Here is a 14,263-nt window from a genome sequence, read left to right as displayed (position 1 = left end):
ATGTCACTGGAGTGAGCGAGGGGTGGAGGGGCAAAGTCCTGAGCTGAACGAGGCAGCGAAGGGCAGGGCCACAGGAAGCCCATATCCTGGGGTGGGGGTGGGGAGGAGTGGGCGGGAAGGCTCAATGCGCATGCGGTGCCCCACCCCTCTACAGGCAGGAGCAGCAAGCCTCCCCTTTGGAAGTTGAACCCCCTGGCGGCAGGTTGCGGGTACTGCAGAGAGATTTCCTTAACTTGGGGTCTTCCCTGTCGCTAAGAACCCTGTGCACTTACCTCGCGGACGTTCCTGGAGCCTGATTCACGGAAAGATGGCTTACAGCGGAAATTTATCTGTGAGACATTACAGTGACCACCAACATGTCAAGAGCCTCCTTTTGGACAGGGGTCACCCTCACAGGTAGTGAGAGCCCCAGATCCTCCTGGGAGCCCTTGAAACGTAGTAGCTTCTCTGAAGCCCTCCTGCCCACTGGCCTGAAGGGATTTGGCTTAAGATCCTGGGATAGAGAGGCTGGGGGCTCCATATCTGTCTCCCACAAAGTGGATCATGGTTTGCCAGCCCTATTTTTCCTCGCCTTCCAGCGCTCCTAACCCAGGTGAGGGAGGGCAGGAACCCATCCCTGCCTGCACACTGGGCTGTCTCCTGGAAACCTTTAGCTAACGTGCTGAACCCAGGTTGACAGTCACCTTCCATGAGAGATTGTATTTCTACTTCTCTTTCCACAACTGTCCCTATTTCAGCCTCAGAAGAGTCACAGGAACGCCTCAACTGTACAATTCAGAGACCAGGGAAGGCAGTCCATGCTTGCCTGTTCATGCCATTCCTAGTATTACAGACTTTGCCCTACTGGCCTGGGCTTCTGCCGGTCAGGGAGCCCTCCTCTTCTACACCAGCCTTCCCACCTCCTGTCTCCACTGACCCACCTGCCCAATCTTCCTCTCCCTCCCTCTAGATGCATAGTCCCAGACATGCTCCCAGCTGCAGATAGGCTGTGCTCTCTCTGTTCCCAGAAGTAGCATGTAAGTAACAGAGCTAACAAACAGGACCAGCCCAGTCATAGCCAAGCAAATGAAGCTTCAGTAAATTCGACAGCCTCTTCTAAATGTTAGTCTGGACATGATAAAATGGCCACCATTTGTTAATGTATGCCATCAGGTAATAGTCATTGAGCCCCACTCTATGATCTAGGCAGCCGAGTACAGCAACTAATAAATGGCAGAAGCCTGGACTGAAATTCAGGTACTTTGACTCCAGGGTCCACAACTCTTCACTATCACGCAGGCTGGATCACTCCTAGCAGGCAGTGTGTGTGTAATGTGCATGTGTATAGATACATGCACACATGTAGTGTGCACCCAGAGGTCTTGAGCACCCCAAGGGGCAATTCAGCAGTTGCACGCACCTTCTCCAACTGTTCAATGCAGGGGGTGTGCACCACAATCTTGCAGGCTGCACACTTTCTCCTGGATACTGACTTCTGCTGTAGAACAGAGAGAGAGGGTCCCTGAGGCACCAGACAGAAACTCTACCCAGACACCTTCTTGGAGCAAGCAGAGAACTCTGCATCTGCTCTGGCACATGCAGCTCCAGGGCCAGTGCTTGTCACCAGGACAAGGTCCCTATACCCCTCACCCCAAGGCAGCCCACAGCAGGCATAGCACCCTCAGACAGAGCTGTACCTAGCTCTGAGAAGGGATGCAGCACTTGCAGGGGTCTAGACCCTTCTCCACCGCCAGGGGGCAGCAGGCCCTGCTGAACTCACTCACCAGCATCTTGGCTACACAGTACTGCTCCCCAACATAGCAGAAGTCACCCGACACGTTGGTCTCGAACCAGATATGCTCCCCATACGTTGCTGACTCCTAGACCATGGGTGAGCATGCTCAGTGCACTCTTATCACCCGCTCAGCCACCACCAGCCCTGTCCACCCTCCATCTCCCAAGACATATGTGCTTCAGCCACCACAATCTGCTTTCCCCTGTCCAGTTTTCCCCACTGTCCATACTCTTTAGGCTTGGCTCTAAGGTAGTCAGTCATCCCCAGGAAGTCTGCCCAAACCATACAGGTTCCCTGTCCCTACTGCTCCTGTGACAGAGCCAGCAGGGACTGGCACACAGTAGTGTTCAGAGGCACCCAGCTACTCACACTCCAATCCACAGTACTCCGGATCTGCCGCTCAGATTCAGCACACAGGGCCCCGGGGGCAGGAGGAGGGGGTGCCAGGTGCTGGAGGCCCGATTTGGTGATGGCTTTCCTACAGAAAAGGAGACAGCTGAGGCTCTGGGGCTAGCTAGCCACTTGCTGACTCTACTTCCCTCCCCAACACCTGGGTTCCCTGCCCTCACATGACCTCCAACAATGCCAAGACAGGCAGAGCAGCAGAAAGGGTAGAGGAGCCACAGCAGGCTAGGCACTCAGAGGCTTAAGAGACTCCACCCTCACAGTCTCTTGAAGATGCACTAGCTTTGGGCACTGTCCAGAGCTGGCCATCCTCAGGCCAGGTATAGCATTAAGACCCTCACCCCAACCCAGACCCCTCAAAGGCTGTAGCTATACCTACACAAGCAGGGCACTCCAAGCCTGGGGTCCAGCTGACTTGCGCCGTAGGGCTACCTGGCGTCTGCGGGACAGTGGGCGCACACGGGGAGGTATCAGGGGGCCCACTGTGGTGCCTGAGGCTCTTTGGCCCCCAGGGCCAAGGTGCTGGCCTGAGGACCGCTGCTGGCTAAGGCGCCGATAGTGGCCATGTAGGCCCCAGAGAGTGTGGTCATACACCACATCGGCAGGGAGCAGGCGAGAAGAGGCTCGGCGCAGGCAACGGGGCATGGGTAGCAGTGGCCGAGTGGGCCGGTGTGGGGAGGGCCCTGGTGTCCTAGTGCCTGTCTGGGCAGCACTCGATGCCCCAGCTGCCATATCCCCCTCCTTCTCTTTCTCCTCCTCCATGCCCACAAGCCTGGCCAACAGCAGAGGTGCATCCAGAAGTTGAGTCCCACCCACAGCAGGCTGCAGGGTGGGCATCGTTTCCACGACAAAGCGGGGGTTGCAGGCAGGGGGTGCAGTGCTGGAGCGCCGGCGGCTGGTACTCCAGATGCCCACTCCACAGCTTGGGAGGCATCCCTGGAGCTGGGCACTGGAGCGGCGCCTCTGGGCCAGCGATGAGGAGGCCTGCCCAGCTGGGGAGCGGCGCCGGGCCTTGCCTGTGGGCAGCCCTACACCACTGGGCCGCCGCTTCCCCTCTCCAGGGCCTGGTGCCTTCTGCTGGAAGTGTCTCCTAAAGAAGGTCTCCATGCCAGGGGCAGGCTGGTGGCTGTTGGGCACACAGACCAGAAGCATCAAGAGCTGGGCCAGGCTGCAGCCCATCTGTGTCCAGTGAGCAGAGAAGGGACACTTAGGCGTTTGGGATGAGGGTAACCTTGGCCTCTGGCCTCCATGAACACAGTGTTGGTGGGTACTAGGGAATTTGCAGACAGCTGACACTCTTCCCCATCTGTACCCAGGCTGCCTCAGGAGTCCTAGATAGGAGGTACTTCCCCTGCCCAGGCACCAAAATCCAGACCCTGGGGCATAAAAGGCTTTACCTCCCTTACCAGAAGCTAATGGAAAAGATCAAGCTGGGAGTTGGGGTCTGCCTATGCAGACTGTAAGGCTTGCCTCCAAGGACACAGCACAAAGCAAGCTATGAAATAAAATGATGCTCTCTGCTAAGAAACTCAGACCAGGTAAGAGCCCCAGACCCAGCATTAGGGCCAGGCTGAGGGTGGAACATAAAATGGGGAGGGTCTGATGTCTGGCTCAGGGATCAAAGGCCCTGAAGAAACCAGGCCTCAGAGAACTGGAGTCAGCCCCACAGGGAGGAGTGTTCTGTCTTTGCTCAGGGGGACCAAGCAAGAGCCTTGGGCCAAAGAGGAGCCTTCTGGATTTCAGGTGTGTACATCTGTATCTCTAAGAACTTTCTGGTTCTAGAAGGCACTGTCTCATGTTTCTGAAAGGACAGAGTAGGGGCATTCCAGATGATGTCCACCAGCTATGCAGCTGAGGGGCCCTAATGCTTGGGGGGTGGGGGGGTGCTAAGGCACACAATTCCAAGCACCAACTAATTGGAGTTCCCTCTTGCAGGGAGGCAGGAGGCATGGGTACCACCCTTGCTCCACTTGGCCTCACTTACCATCCTGAGCCCTGCTTCTTTCACCTGCTCACCTCCACACTGCCCTTTCCTCTTTCCCAGACCACTGGCATGAGGTTCCTCTGCCCACAACTCCCCTACACTTGGGAAAGGGCAGGAAACCTGGAATTACTGAGTGGTGATGCCTCCAGAGAGCCCAGGGACACCCATGTCCCCATTAGGTATTCTCTTGGGCTGAGGAGTCTTGTGGGGGGAGTGCAATCCAGCCCCTGGCAGCCATGGAGGCCCAAGTCGCAGTCAGGGAACAGAGCTGCCTGGGCAGACAGGAAAAAAACTTCTACCTGGTGAGGGCCTGGCCAAAGCCAGCCATGGGTGGTAACCTGGACCAGCAGTGAATGGGAGAGATGTACTGTCAGAGAGGCCAGGTTGGAAGTCACCCTGGTTGCATGTCTAGCACCTTTTCCTGGCTCATTGGTCTGCTACTGCCCTGTGGGTCTGCACAGGCAGCCTCAGGGCCAGTTCATCAGGGTATGAGGGAAAGGTGAGTGGGCCAAGGAGTCCACGCTCTTGCAATCAGTGAGTAGGGAGGCAGCTGAGTGGGTGAAGCAGCAGTCAACACTGCCCAACACAGGGCAGTGCTCTCTGACCCCAAAGGTGTTCTTTCAAACCAGACAGACTGGGTAGGAGATGAGCTCCTTAGGCAGAGAGTGATGGCTTTCTCATAAAATCAATGTCACCTTGGCTATACTCACTGGACCCACTATGTGTCAGTCCTTTTTTTTTTTTCTTTAAGCAGTACTGGGGTTTGAATTCAGGGCCTCATGCTTGCTAGGCAGGCATTCTACCACTTCAGGCACTCCACCAGCTCTTTTTTTTTTTTTTTTTATGTGTGTGTGTGTGTGTTGGGTATTTCTGAGAACTGTGTTGGGTCTCATGAACTATTTGCCCAGGCTGGCCTTGAACTGCGATCCTCCTGATCTCTGCCTCCCGAGCAGCTAGGATTACAGACATGAGTCACCGGTGTCCAGCTTGTGTCAGGCCCTTCACACACGCTTACTCTATAAGCCATAACATCCCAAGGAATTGGTACTGTATTACACCGCAAGCCTGATGATGAAACTGAGGCACAGAGGGGCAATGGCCCAAACCCCACAGTCAGCCAGTGGAGCAAGTGTTGGAATCTAGTTGAGGCCAAAGTCTGACCCCAGAGACTGGCAAAGCACAGGGTTTTCCCTTTGGACCTAGAGGCTAGGACTGAGGTGGGACAGTGAGGAAGGGAGCCATAATAATAACCACCCTATTTACTCAACACCTATGCTGTGGCAGGCCCTGGGAGGGAGGCAGTACTGGTGGCTCCACTAGGGAGATAGGGAAACTGAGGCTTGGAGAGACACAGTAACTTTGCACAGTCACACGGCCAATCAGTGACAAAGACGGGGCCTGAGCCCAGATCTGCCTCATAGGGGTGGCTCTGTGTCCTGGGAAAAAGAAGCCTGCAGGGTTGGTTGCCCGCTGCTGCCAGGGCACAGGCTTGCCAGTACTCTCCAGGGTGTCAGCTTTCCCTACCCGTCTGCTCAGGCTGTTCTGTGACAGCTGCCCAGCCTGGAGGAGATTAGTCACCCGGACACACACCGCCTGATGCTAGTGTCACCCAGAAAACAAAAGGCCACAGTCAGTGTGGGGGAGGGTGCTGCTGTGCTCCCTGGGCAGTGGTGAGGGCTGGGCCCTGCCTGCTGATCCAGACCTGCTTGACAACAGGGCTAGGAAGACATGGCCCCTATCACGACAGACACATCTCAGCATTCGTGGGGCAGCTATAGCCCAGCCCCACACACTACTGGGCACCCTAAACCTCTATCTGTTCAGGAATCTCCTCAGCTGCCCAGGGTGCAGCCCCTCCCAGCGGAGTGCAAGGCAAGCCAGGAAGTCAGTGTTGTGTGACCATGTACCACAGGCCTCAGTTTCCCTATTAGACTGACATTTTATGATAAGCTCTCCTGCTGGCACCCACACCCCTGGGCTCCCAGTGCTCACTCCCCCAGGTCCCATGCTTCCTGTTCCTCTGGTCTGCTGGTCAGCAGTTGCCTGACTCCTCACTTCCTATCTGTTGGGGCTTCTCCTGGATCTAATCAGAAGCCCTGCCTGGGCCTGGGCTCTTCTCATGGTGCAGCTGAGTGGCTGCTGCTTCTCACCTCATGCTCTCTGTCACCTCCAGCACACCACACAGGACACATAAAGGTCACTGGAGGAGGCCCCAGAGGGCTCTGACACCAACAGCACAGCAAAATGGTTGCCTGCCTCTGGGCTTCCTGGTGAGGAGCCTGTGGGGAAGCCCGCCCCACCCAAGGAACACAAGATGGGGAAAACAGCTCTGAGTATCCCAACCTCTAGTTGGCTACCAGGGGTTTGATGAGGGAATGGCCTGTGGGAGGACAAAGGATGCTATAAGAGAGACGGGCATGGTGCAGTCTGGCCATGCACCCTTGATGAGGGGCTGCAGCGGCTAAGCCAAAGCAGCTGCCAGTGTGGGTTAAGGGACCACAGTGCTTCATCCAACTACCAGCTAAAAAAAGGACTCCTGGTCTCCCATCACACCATTGCATGTCTGCCAGCATCAGGTGGGAAAGATCAGCACTGTGGAATCCTGCACCTGCCGCTGCTACCCTGGGCTGACCAACTGACCTTTCCAAGTTTCAACTTTCTCATCTGCAAAATGGGGGTCATGCCACCCACTAGTTCCAAAGGCCGGCATACAGAGGTTCTGACGCAATGATGGATGCAGGCATCTGATGATACCTGGCAGGGCAAGGGCACAGCAGGGCCCACATCCCAACAGACCCCAGGGCCTCTGATCCTGCCATCTCCTGGGATTTCTCACTGACCAAGTTGGGATGGGAACCCAGAAGAGGAAGCAAGAATGCCCAGGGTGGCAACCACTCACCACATGAGGAACACAGCCTGGCAGCCCATGCCACCTGGGGTCTACTCATACTGAGGAGTGCCCTCTGCCCAAATCCCTGGCTGGTCTCTGGGGAGTCCTCTGCCTCCAGAGAAACTTGCTCAGGACACCCGTGGGGTTCTGCCATAATGCCCATTCCATGCCATGGGCAGGCCTTGCTTGGCAAAGGCTGGACCTGGGATATGGTGATCCCCATCTCCAGCAGCCCCAGAGCAGGGACTGGGGCCTCAAGCCACCTCTGGCTGCTCTGCTCCTATAGCCAAGGTGAGAGGGAAGGAGACAGAAGAGCTGGAAGGGAGGCTGGCACATACCAGGCCAGCCTGGGTTGGCCAAGCCGGTGCCCACTCCCCCAGCCTCTACTCAACCAAAACGCAACAACAATGCACATGGGGAGCAAGCAGGTGAGGAAAATGTTGACTCTTCAGGGTCTGCCCTGCTTGGCAGGGCAGGAGCTGGACCAGACCCTGTTCCTTTTCCATCAGCTTCAGGGGGTGTCTGGCAAGACCAGGTCCCTATCTAGAGATGGCGGTGCCCAGGCCCACCCTGACCCACCCATCTCCAGCCCCACCAGAAAGGCACAGGAGGGAGTTAGCAGGAAGCAGAGAAGGTTGGGGGCCCCTTTGACCTGATCTGGAAGGCAGGGCAGCAGGCAGTGGGGGCTAGGGTCCCTGGGGCAGCTCTGGCTCCAGCTCCGGGCTGCGGGCCTCTGCTGAGCAAGTCCTAGTTTGGATAGCGAACTGTGGTGGCTGCTCCTCCGCCCCCTCCCCCTGCCTGACAGCCGTTATGAAAATAGCCCGATTGGTGGTAACTGACTGCACTTCCTCTCCAGTGGTGGCTCCGGGCCCTGCAGCAGGCAGGCAGCAGGGAGCCGGTGGGCGGGCAGCCTTGCCTCCTGACTCCTCTTCCCTAAGGCCAGAGCCAGTAGAGACAGCCTGACCCATAGCCTCCCCTCTGTGATAGCCAGCCCATACCTGACTTGGCTCTGGAGACAAGGTCTAAGGAGGGATAAGTGGGGTCCATTGGTTCCCTTTTGAAGGAAGGGGGACAGTCACCTAATGTCTTATGTCCACTGCACAGGTTTTTTGGGGTTCAGGCAGCTAAGTACACTGGCTTCAGACAAATAATCGCCAAAATAAATATCTGTGGAGTGTTTCACAACTTAGAAAGCATTTTTCATGAGCATTATCAAATAGGAGGCTGGTAATTCCCCTGTGCTGGTGGTTTACTGGCCCCCACTAAACAGACGGGCCACCTATGGTTCATGGGAGCTTGTGGCTGTCATGGCTGAGAGCCAGGACTCCAGAAAGGATATTCTTGTTTGCTACTACATCAAAATATGCTGAGTGGTAGTTTCTTAAAAGTTAGGTGCAAGGTGGAATCCAAACCATATCAATAAACCTTTTGCCATACTATCTTGCAGTGCATTTTGTTTTAGTTTTTGAAATGGGGGTTCTATGTTGCCCAGGCTGGTCTTCAATGCCTGAGCTCAAGCAATATCCCTGCTTTAGCCTCCTGAGTGGCTGGGACAACAGGCTCGTGCCTCCATGTGTGGGGCTATCTTGTATTTTGCATTTGGTAACATCAGAACTGATTGACTGAGCTATGCAGATCTGCCAAATGTTGACACATTTCATCACACAGTATCAAAAGACCACATTTGCTATCGGTACTGATCTCAGCAGAGTTTGAGGTCGTGGGGAGCTGTTAGGGTCTCGATGGTGGATGGAAGGTTTCTCATATTCTCATTTTTGCTCAAAAGCTCAAATTTTCTCATTGGCAACAAATGCTGATACTGTTTTTGAACTGGCAGGCTCACCTCATTCATTTTTGGGAAAATGTCTGCAGACACCCAAGTCTGACTAGTTTGTCTGTCAGGTGTTCAAGCAAAAATGGTGCTCATTAAAAAGAATGCCTGACATATAAGAGCTTTTCTTCATCAGTTCCACTTTAGCAAAAGAAATTGATATAAACCCCATTTCTGCACCCAGAATATTAAAAAGACGTATACTCAAGGGTCTGGATTTTAATATTCTAGAATATAACATTACAATATATATTATAATGTATTATACATAATTTTTTTGACACAGGGTCTCACTCTGCAGCCCATGCTGACCTTGAAGCCATATCCTTCTGCCTCAGTCTCCCAAGTACTGGAATTACTGGTGTGTGCCACCACAACTGGCCAAAATTAATAATTTGTCCTACCTTTCTTTAAAGAAATGTGAACTGGAGTGAGGGACTCATGTTGTGAACACTCAGGAGTCTAACAACCACTGCTCTGGTAGACACCAGCACAGGGGAACAGGCATGTGCCAGCACACTCAGAAAAAATTATTATGAAAATAGTTTTGACCTCATCAATCCTCTGGAAAGTCTAGGGCACCCCCAGGACCACGCTTTGAGACCCACTGATTCAGAGTAAATTCTAAATCCTCCAGTCAGGCAAATGTGACTTCTGCAGTGTGGCAGTAACTCAGCCTCCTGGGCATGACACAAACACTTGTTTCTAACACAGCCAAACTATTTTCTGTCCCCAGACTGGCTATGCTCAGCTCCTGCTGTGCTCCTGTACCTGGCACATCTTCTTCCTGGAATATTGGCTTCACTCTCCATGTGCTACCCACAGCCCACTTGCCCATGGCTGCCCAAACTAGTACCCCCACTCCAGCTAACATCTGCATACCACCCATTTGGCTCCTCTGCCACTGGGCCCCTAAGAAAGCCTGCTTCTTTCAGGTCCTTATGCCTTATTCTTCTGTCAGACTAGTAGCAACTGGGTCAGTGTATCTGGGCCTGCCCAGCACAGGACCTGGCAGTGAGCTGTTTACCACCACACAGATAGCTCAGGAGGAAGGAACGGGAATTCCGCTGGGGAGGGGTCAGAGCCTTCAGGGAAGAAAAGGGCTTCCTCTCCTGGGTAAGAAACTGAGGGTTGGCCACAGGCCCAGGCCACTTCTTTTTGTTGGGTACAGGAGGATGGTGAAAGCCTTTGTTTTGGTGGCCACCTTCCTCTTCTTGCCAGGAGTTCCCAAGAGTGACAGCTGGAGGTACCTTTTTGGTCTGGGAGCTATTGCTCACTCCACATTCTCTGTAGCTTGCCTTATGAAACCTGGACAGCGGGACAGGGTGACTTGAAGTCACACGGTGTGGAGGCGGCAGACAGGGCGAGAGGAGGAATGGCTGCCTCGGGTGCTTGGAGGCTGGGATAGAACCCTAACTGAACTCCTTCATGCGATGTCCCAGTCTCTTCTTTCATGTCCTGGGACTCTGTCTCAGGGCACGGCCCCTGCTGGATCCTGGAGAGATGTGTGTGGAATGAGTGATTCATTCCTCCGGAGTCTCCCTCTCAATATCCTCCTGCTGCCCTCTGCCAGAACTCACCCGAAAGCACCTACTAACGTGTTACTGCCCCTGGAAGTCAACAGCTTCCTAGCCTTTTCTCTCATCTCTTTCCTTTTTTGGCAGTATTGGCATTTGGACTCAGGGTCTTGCACTTGCTAGGCAGCTGTTCTACCACTTGAGTCATGCCTCCAGCCCCTTTTTGCTTATTTTTCGGACAGAATCTAGTGTTCCTGCCCCGGGCTGGCCACAGATCATGAACCTCCTACCAACAATCTCCTGCACAGTTGAGATAACAGATGAGCTCTACCACCACGTGTCTTGTTGGTTGAGATGGTCTCCCTAACTTTTTGACCATAATCACTAACTTTGCCAGGTCTGGAGGTCATCCTGCTTCCGCCTCCCAAGTAGCTGGAATTACAGGGGTGTACTACCGTGGCCAGCCTCTCCTACTTTTTTTATATTTTATTTGACAAATACATTACTTCACTTGGCCACTGGTTATTCAACGTGTTTTACAAATATTAACCTATTAATCCTCACAAAATTGGCAATTGGTATTTTCTCCATTACCTGTTTCCTCATATTATGATGAGGAAAATGAGACAAAGACAGTTAAATGACTTGCCTGAGGCATTCAGCTGACTGGTGGCACAGCTGAGACACAAACCCAGTAGTTCCATGTTCTTAAGTCCTCACTCTCTACCTCTAGAAGTTTCCGTCACACAAAAAAATGCCTTTTGTGCTGAGCCCCTGGAGTCTCAATACAGAAATACCAGTCCCCCTTCTGCATACTAACTCTGTCTCTTCTTTTCCCTCTCATCTTGTAGGAGCTGGCTCAAATACTGGGTCTGCCAGAAAGTTCTCCCCAGCTCCCTTTCCGGAGGGGGGGGAGGGGGAGGGGGGGTTAACTGTCCCACGCTCGGGCCCTCTCTCAGCTATTCTGGGCCAGCAGCACTGCTTGCGAGTCTGCATCCCCCACTAGTGAGCGCTGGGACCTGGTATTGCTAGTTATTGCATCCCTAGGGTGGAGAAGTGCTGGGCGCAGTCTGAAACGTGAACAGAAGGAAAATGAATGGTCCATGCTTAACCTTGAGGATCAGGCCGACAGCAGATGGCTACAGGCTGGCCAGCTCCTGAGGCCTGCCTGCTAGCACCAGAGCAGTCACACTGCTCTGTCTTGGAGGCAGCATTGAAACCCATCCCTTTCATGAATACTAATCTGTCTCCCTATGACTCTTCCCATGGGGTCCTTTGTTACCTGCCCCTGGCCCCTTTCATGGTCTCCTGTGTCTGCAGCAAGCTCCCATTCCCCATCTGCTAGGACAGCCATCCCCCTCACCCTTCTTTCAAAATGTAACTCCAGGGCTGGTGGAGTGGCTCAAGTGGTAGAGCACCTGCCTAGCAAGCATGAGACCCTGAGTTCAAACCTCAGGACTGAAAACAAAAAAAAAAAAGTAACTCCACCACCTGAACTCTCTGGCCCAGTCAGAAAACATCTGACTCAGCACCCCCCACACCTCCGTGCACCCTTTGCCTTGCCCATCACTCCCACCTTGTGATTTATATGTCATCTAGTCCTGCTGTCCAGGTTTCATAAGGAACATAGAGTGGGCGATGGCTCCCAGCCCAGAAAGGGGCCTCCTCCATCACCTAAGACTTTCTTAGAATCAGCTATCAGCCCCCAGGTCCCCACTGTGCATCCATACAGGGCTTTTCCTACTTCTGAAGCATGAACTATGCCTAAAATCCGAGAGGTCACCAGAAATAAATGTCTCTACTGTGGATTTGCACTCAAAGGTTCAGGGGTCTGCTTCTGATTTGCCAGCCTCCACCTATTTGAACCTCAGTCTCCCCATCTGATAAAGGGGGCTAATGTCTACCTTATCTTTCTAAAGGGACTGCTGTAGGCTTGAAGAGAAAGTGCTCCATGGTAAACATTTACTCAGTTTACCCAAAGTCTAAAGAAAGTAACTACATTAAGAGGCCTAAAGATTACAAGCATTTGAAAACACAATTCTGCAACATGTCTAAGCCGGAGACACACACCAGTGACTGAGCACTGATGGGGAGAGCCCTCAAGGAGTCAGATTCCAGAACAGTCTCAGACAGATTGCTTTCAATGGCAGAGAACTGCAAACCGCCTAAATGTCCTTCAACAGGATACTGGGCAAATAAGCTGCTCCAAAAAGGAATCATACATGGCAGTTAAGATAGATTCACTAGAGCTCATGTCTTCAGATGGTTAAATCCCCAAAACAGTGTCGAGGGAAAGACCTACATTCAGTACGCTATGCTGGTACTCCACTTAAATGGAGGTAAAAAACCATATGAAACAGCACCCTATGTTGTTAAAGATGCTTGCCTAGTGGGAAAACTTAAAAACAGGAGAATAGCAAACATCAAATCGAGATGTGGTTTCCTCAGGAGAAGAAGACACAGAGCCTCCATCTCTACCTAAAGCAAATGGTTAGACCTGGCCAAGCTACTGGTGGACATTACATTATCCTGTATACAATTCTAATTGCAAAATACTTAGTGCTTTTAAAAAGATTCTTAGATAATTTCTTTAAGACTCCCAAACCTGGTGGAGTGGCTCAAGTGGTAGAGCTGCCTGCATAGCAAGCACGAGGCCCTGAGTTCAAACTCCAGGACTGTCCCCCCCTCCAAAGAAAAGATAAAAGGCTCACAGAGGGAGACCACTGGCCCAGGGTAGCTCTGGGTCTCCCACGGCTAGTTTCTACAGTGTGCCACTCTCAATGCTTCATAATAGGCAGGTCTTTGTTTTGGGGAGGGCAAGTAAGCAGGTCTCCCCCTAAGGGATGCCTTCCAGAGGTGGGTAGGCAGAGTCAGGTTGTGTCAGTGGGGTGTTGGTGTGGGCTGGGGAGCAGGAACCAGCTTGCCCCCTTTCACAACCACCCCCGCCTCTCTCTGTAAAATGTCAGCAAGCTGGGGAAGGGGGGCGGAGAGACAGGCAAGCTGTTAACCCGCAAGATGCTGAGGTGTGGGCGGTGCGGGCCCAGGCTCCCAGACAGCTATTTTGGCGTGTGCTGTGTGCGGTGATCTGATCGGGCTCAGCCCTGGCAGGGGACGCCTCTCCGTGGGAGCTCTCAACAGGCACTCTGCCAGGAGCGAGGGGGAGCAGGTCCCTGAGAGTGAGGGAGAGGGCGCTGGGTACAAATAGAGCGCAGTCTCTTCCACAGGCCAGGATGCTATCAGAGGCTCCTTTGCATTCATTCCTTGGGCCTTCTTCCCCTGTATCTATCAGCATGATAAAAGGTCACCAGTTGGCCCCTCCACTCCAGGACCAGCTGTGGAGCCATACTACGATTCACCTCCAGTCCCAGGCTCCACACCCAGGCTCTCTGTAGCCCAGTCCATTCTTCCTGAAGCAAGGGATCCCGGTGGCCACTCTCCCTCAGAGTCCAGGAGGAGATCACTTCATGGGGCTCACGCCACTTCCACACGATGGCAAAAACCTCTCACCAAGTCCCACGGGGCAATGAAACCCCTCCTCAGGTACTGCCAGCTTAGGGATGGAAATACAAGAGCGCTAATCAGCTGCGAAGTTGCCATGGAAGGAGCCTTGGGCCAGGTTCCAGTGTGAACCTAATGATGCTGGGTAAAGACCCTGACCTTTCTGAATCTTGACCTCCTCATGTGTAAAATGGGAGCAAAACTAACTATGACTCTATGACACTGTTGTGGAGACTCTGAAAATGATGGGCTTGTAAGCCTCTAGTATGTGTTAATGGCCAGAAAAAAAAGAGTTGGGCGTCACTCACCTGGGGGTCGACGGGAGTGTTATTTTTAACTCCCTCAGCCACTCTCCCCACCATGG

The 14,263-nt window shown here is 53.3% G+C and overlaps 1 protein-coding gene across 8 annotated transcripts in view; it reads right to left on the bottom strand.

The window, feature by feature from the left end:
- The window catches only part of Dgkz (diacylglycerol kinase zeta), a 40,527-nt gene that overhangs the window by 9,130 nt on the left and 17,134 nt on the right, over positions 1-14,263 (bottom strand). For 3 of the 8 annotated variants that reach the window (XM_020172346.2, XM_020172348.2, XM_020172349.2), the window contains exons 2-5: positions 2,144-2,252; positions 1,764-1,859; positions 1,400-1,477; positions 273-329 (exon numbers count right to left, since the gene is read on the bottom strand). In XM_020172346.2, the coding sequence (XP_020027935.1) occupies positions 273-329; positions 1,400-1,477; positions 1,764-1,859; positions 2,144-2,252 (340 nt within the window). Of the gene's footprint in view, positions 1-272; positions 330-1,399; positions 1,478-1,763; positions 1,860-2,143; positions 2,253-2,558; positions 7,592-7,705; positions 11,042-14,263 lie in introns of those variants that run through there. The other 5 variants (XM_020172347.2, XM_020172350.2, XM_020172343.2 and 2 more) reach the window with 4 other exon arrangements.

The sequence above is a fragment of the Castor canadensis genome, chromosome 1, assembly GCF_047511655.1.
Source record: "Castor canadensis chromosome 1, mCasCan1.hap1v2, whole genome shotgun sequence".
Taxonomy (NCBI): domain Eukaryota; kingdom Metazoa; phylum Chordata; class Mammalia; order Rodentia; family Castoridae; genus Castor; species Castor canadensis.
Note: the sequence above shows the minus strand (reverse complement) of the source record. Positions and strands in the feature narration are given on the sequence as shown.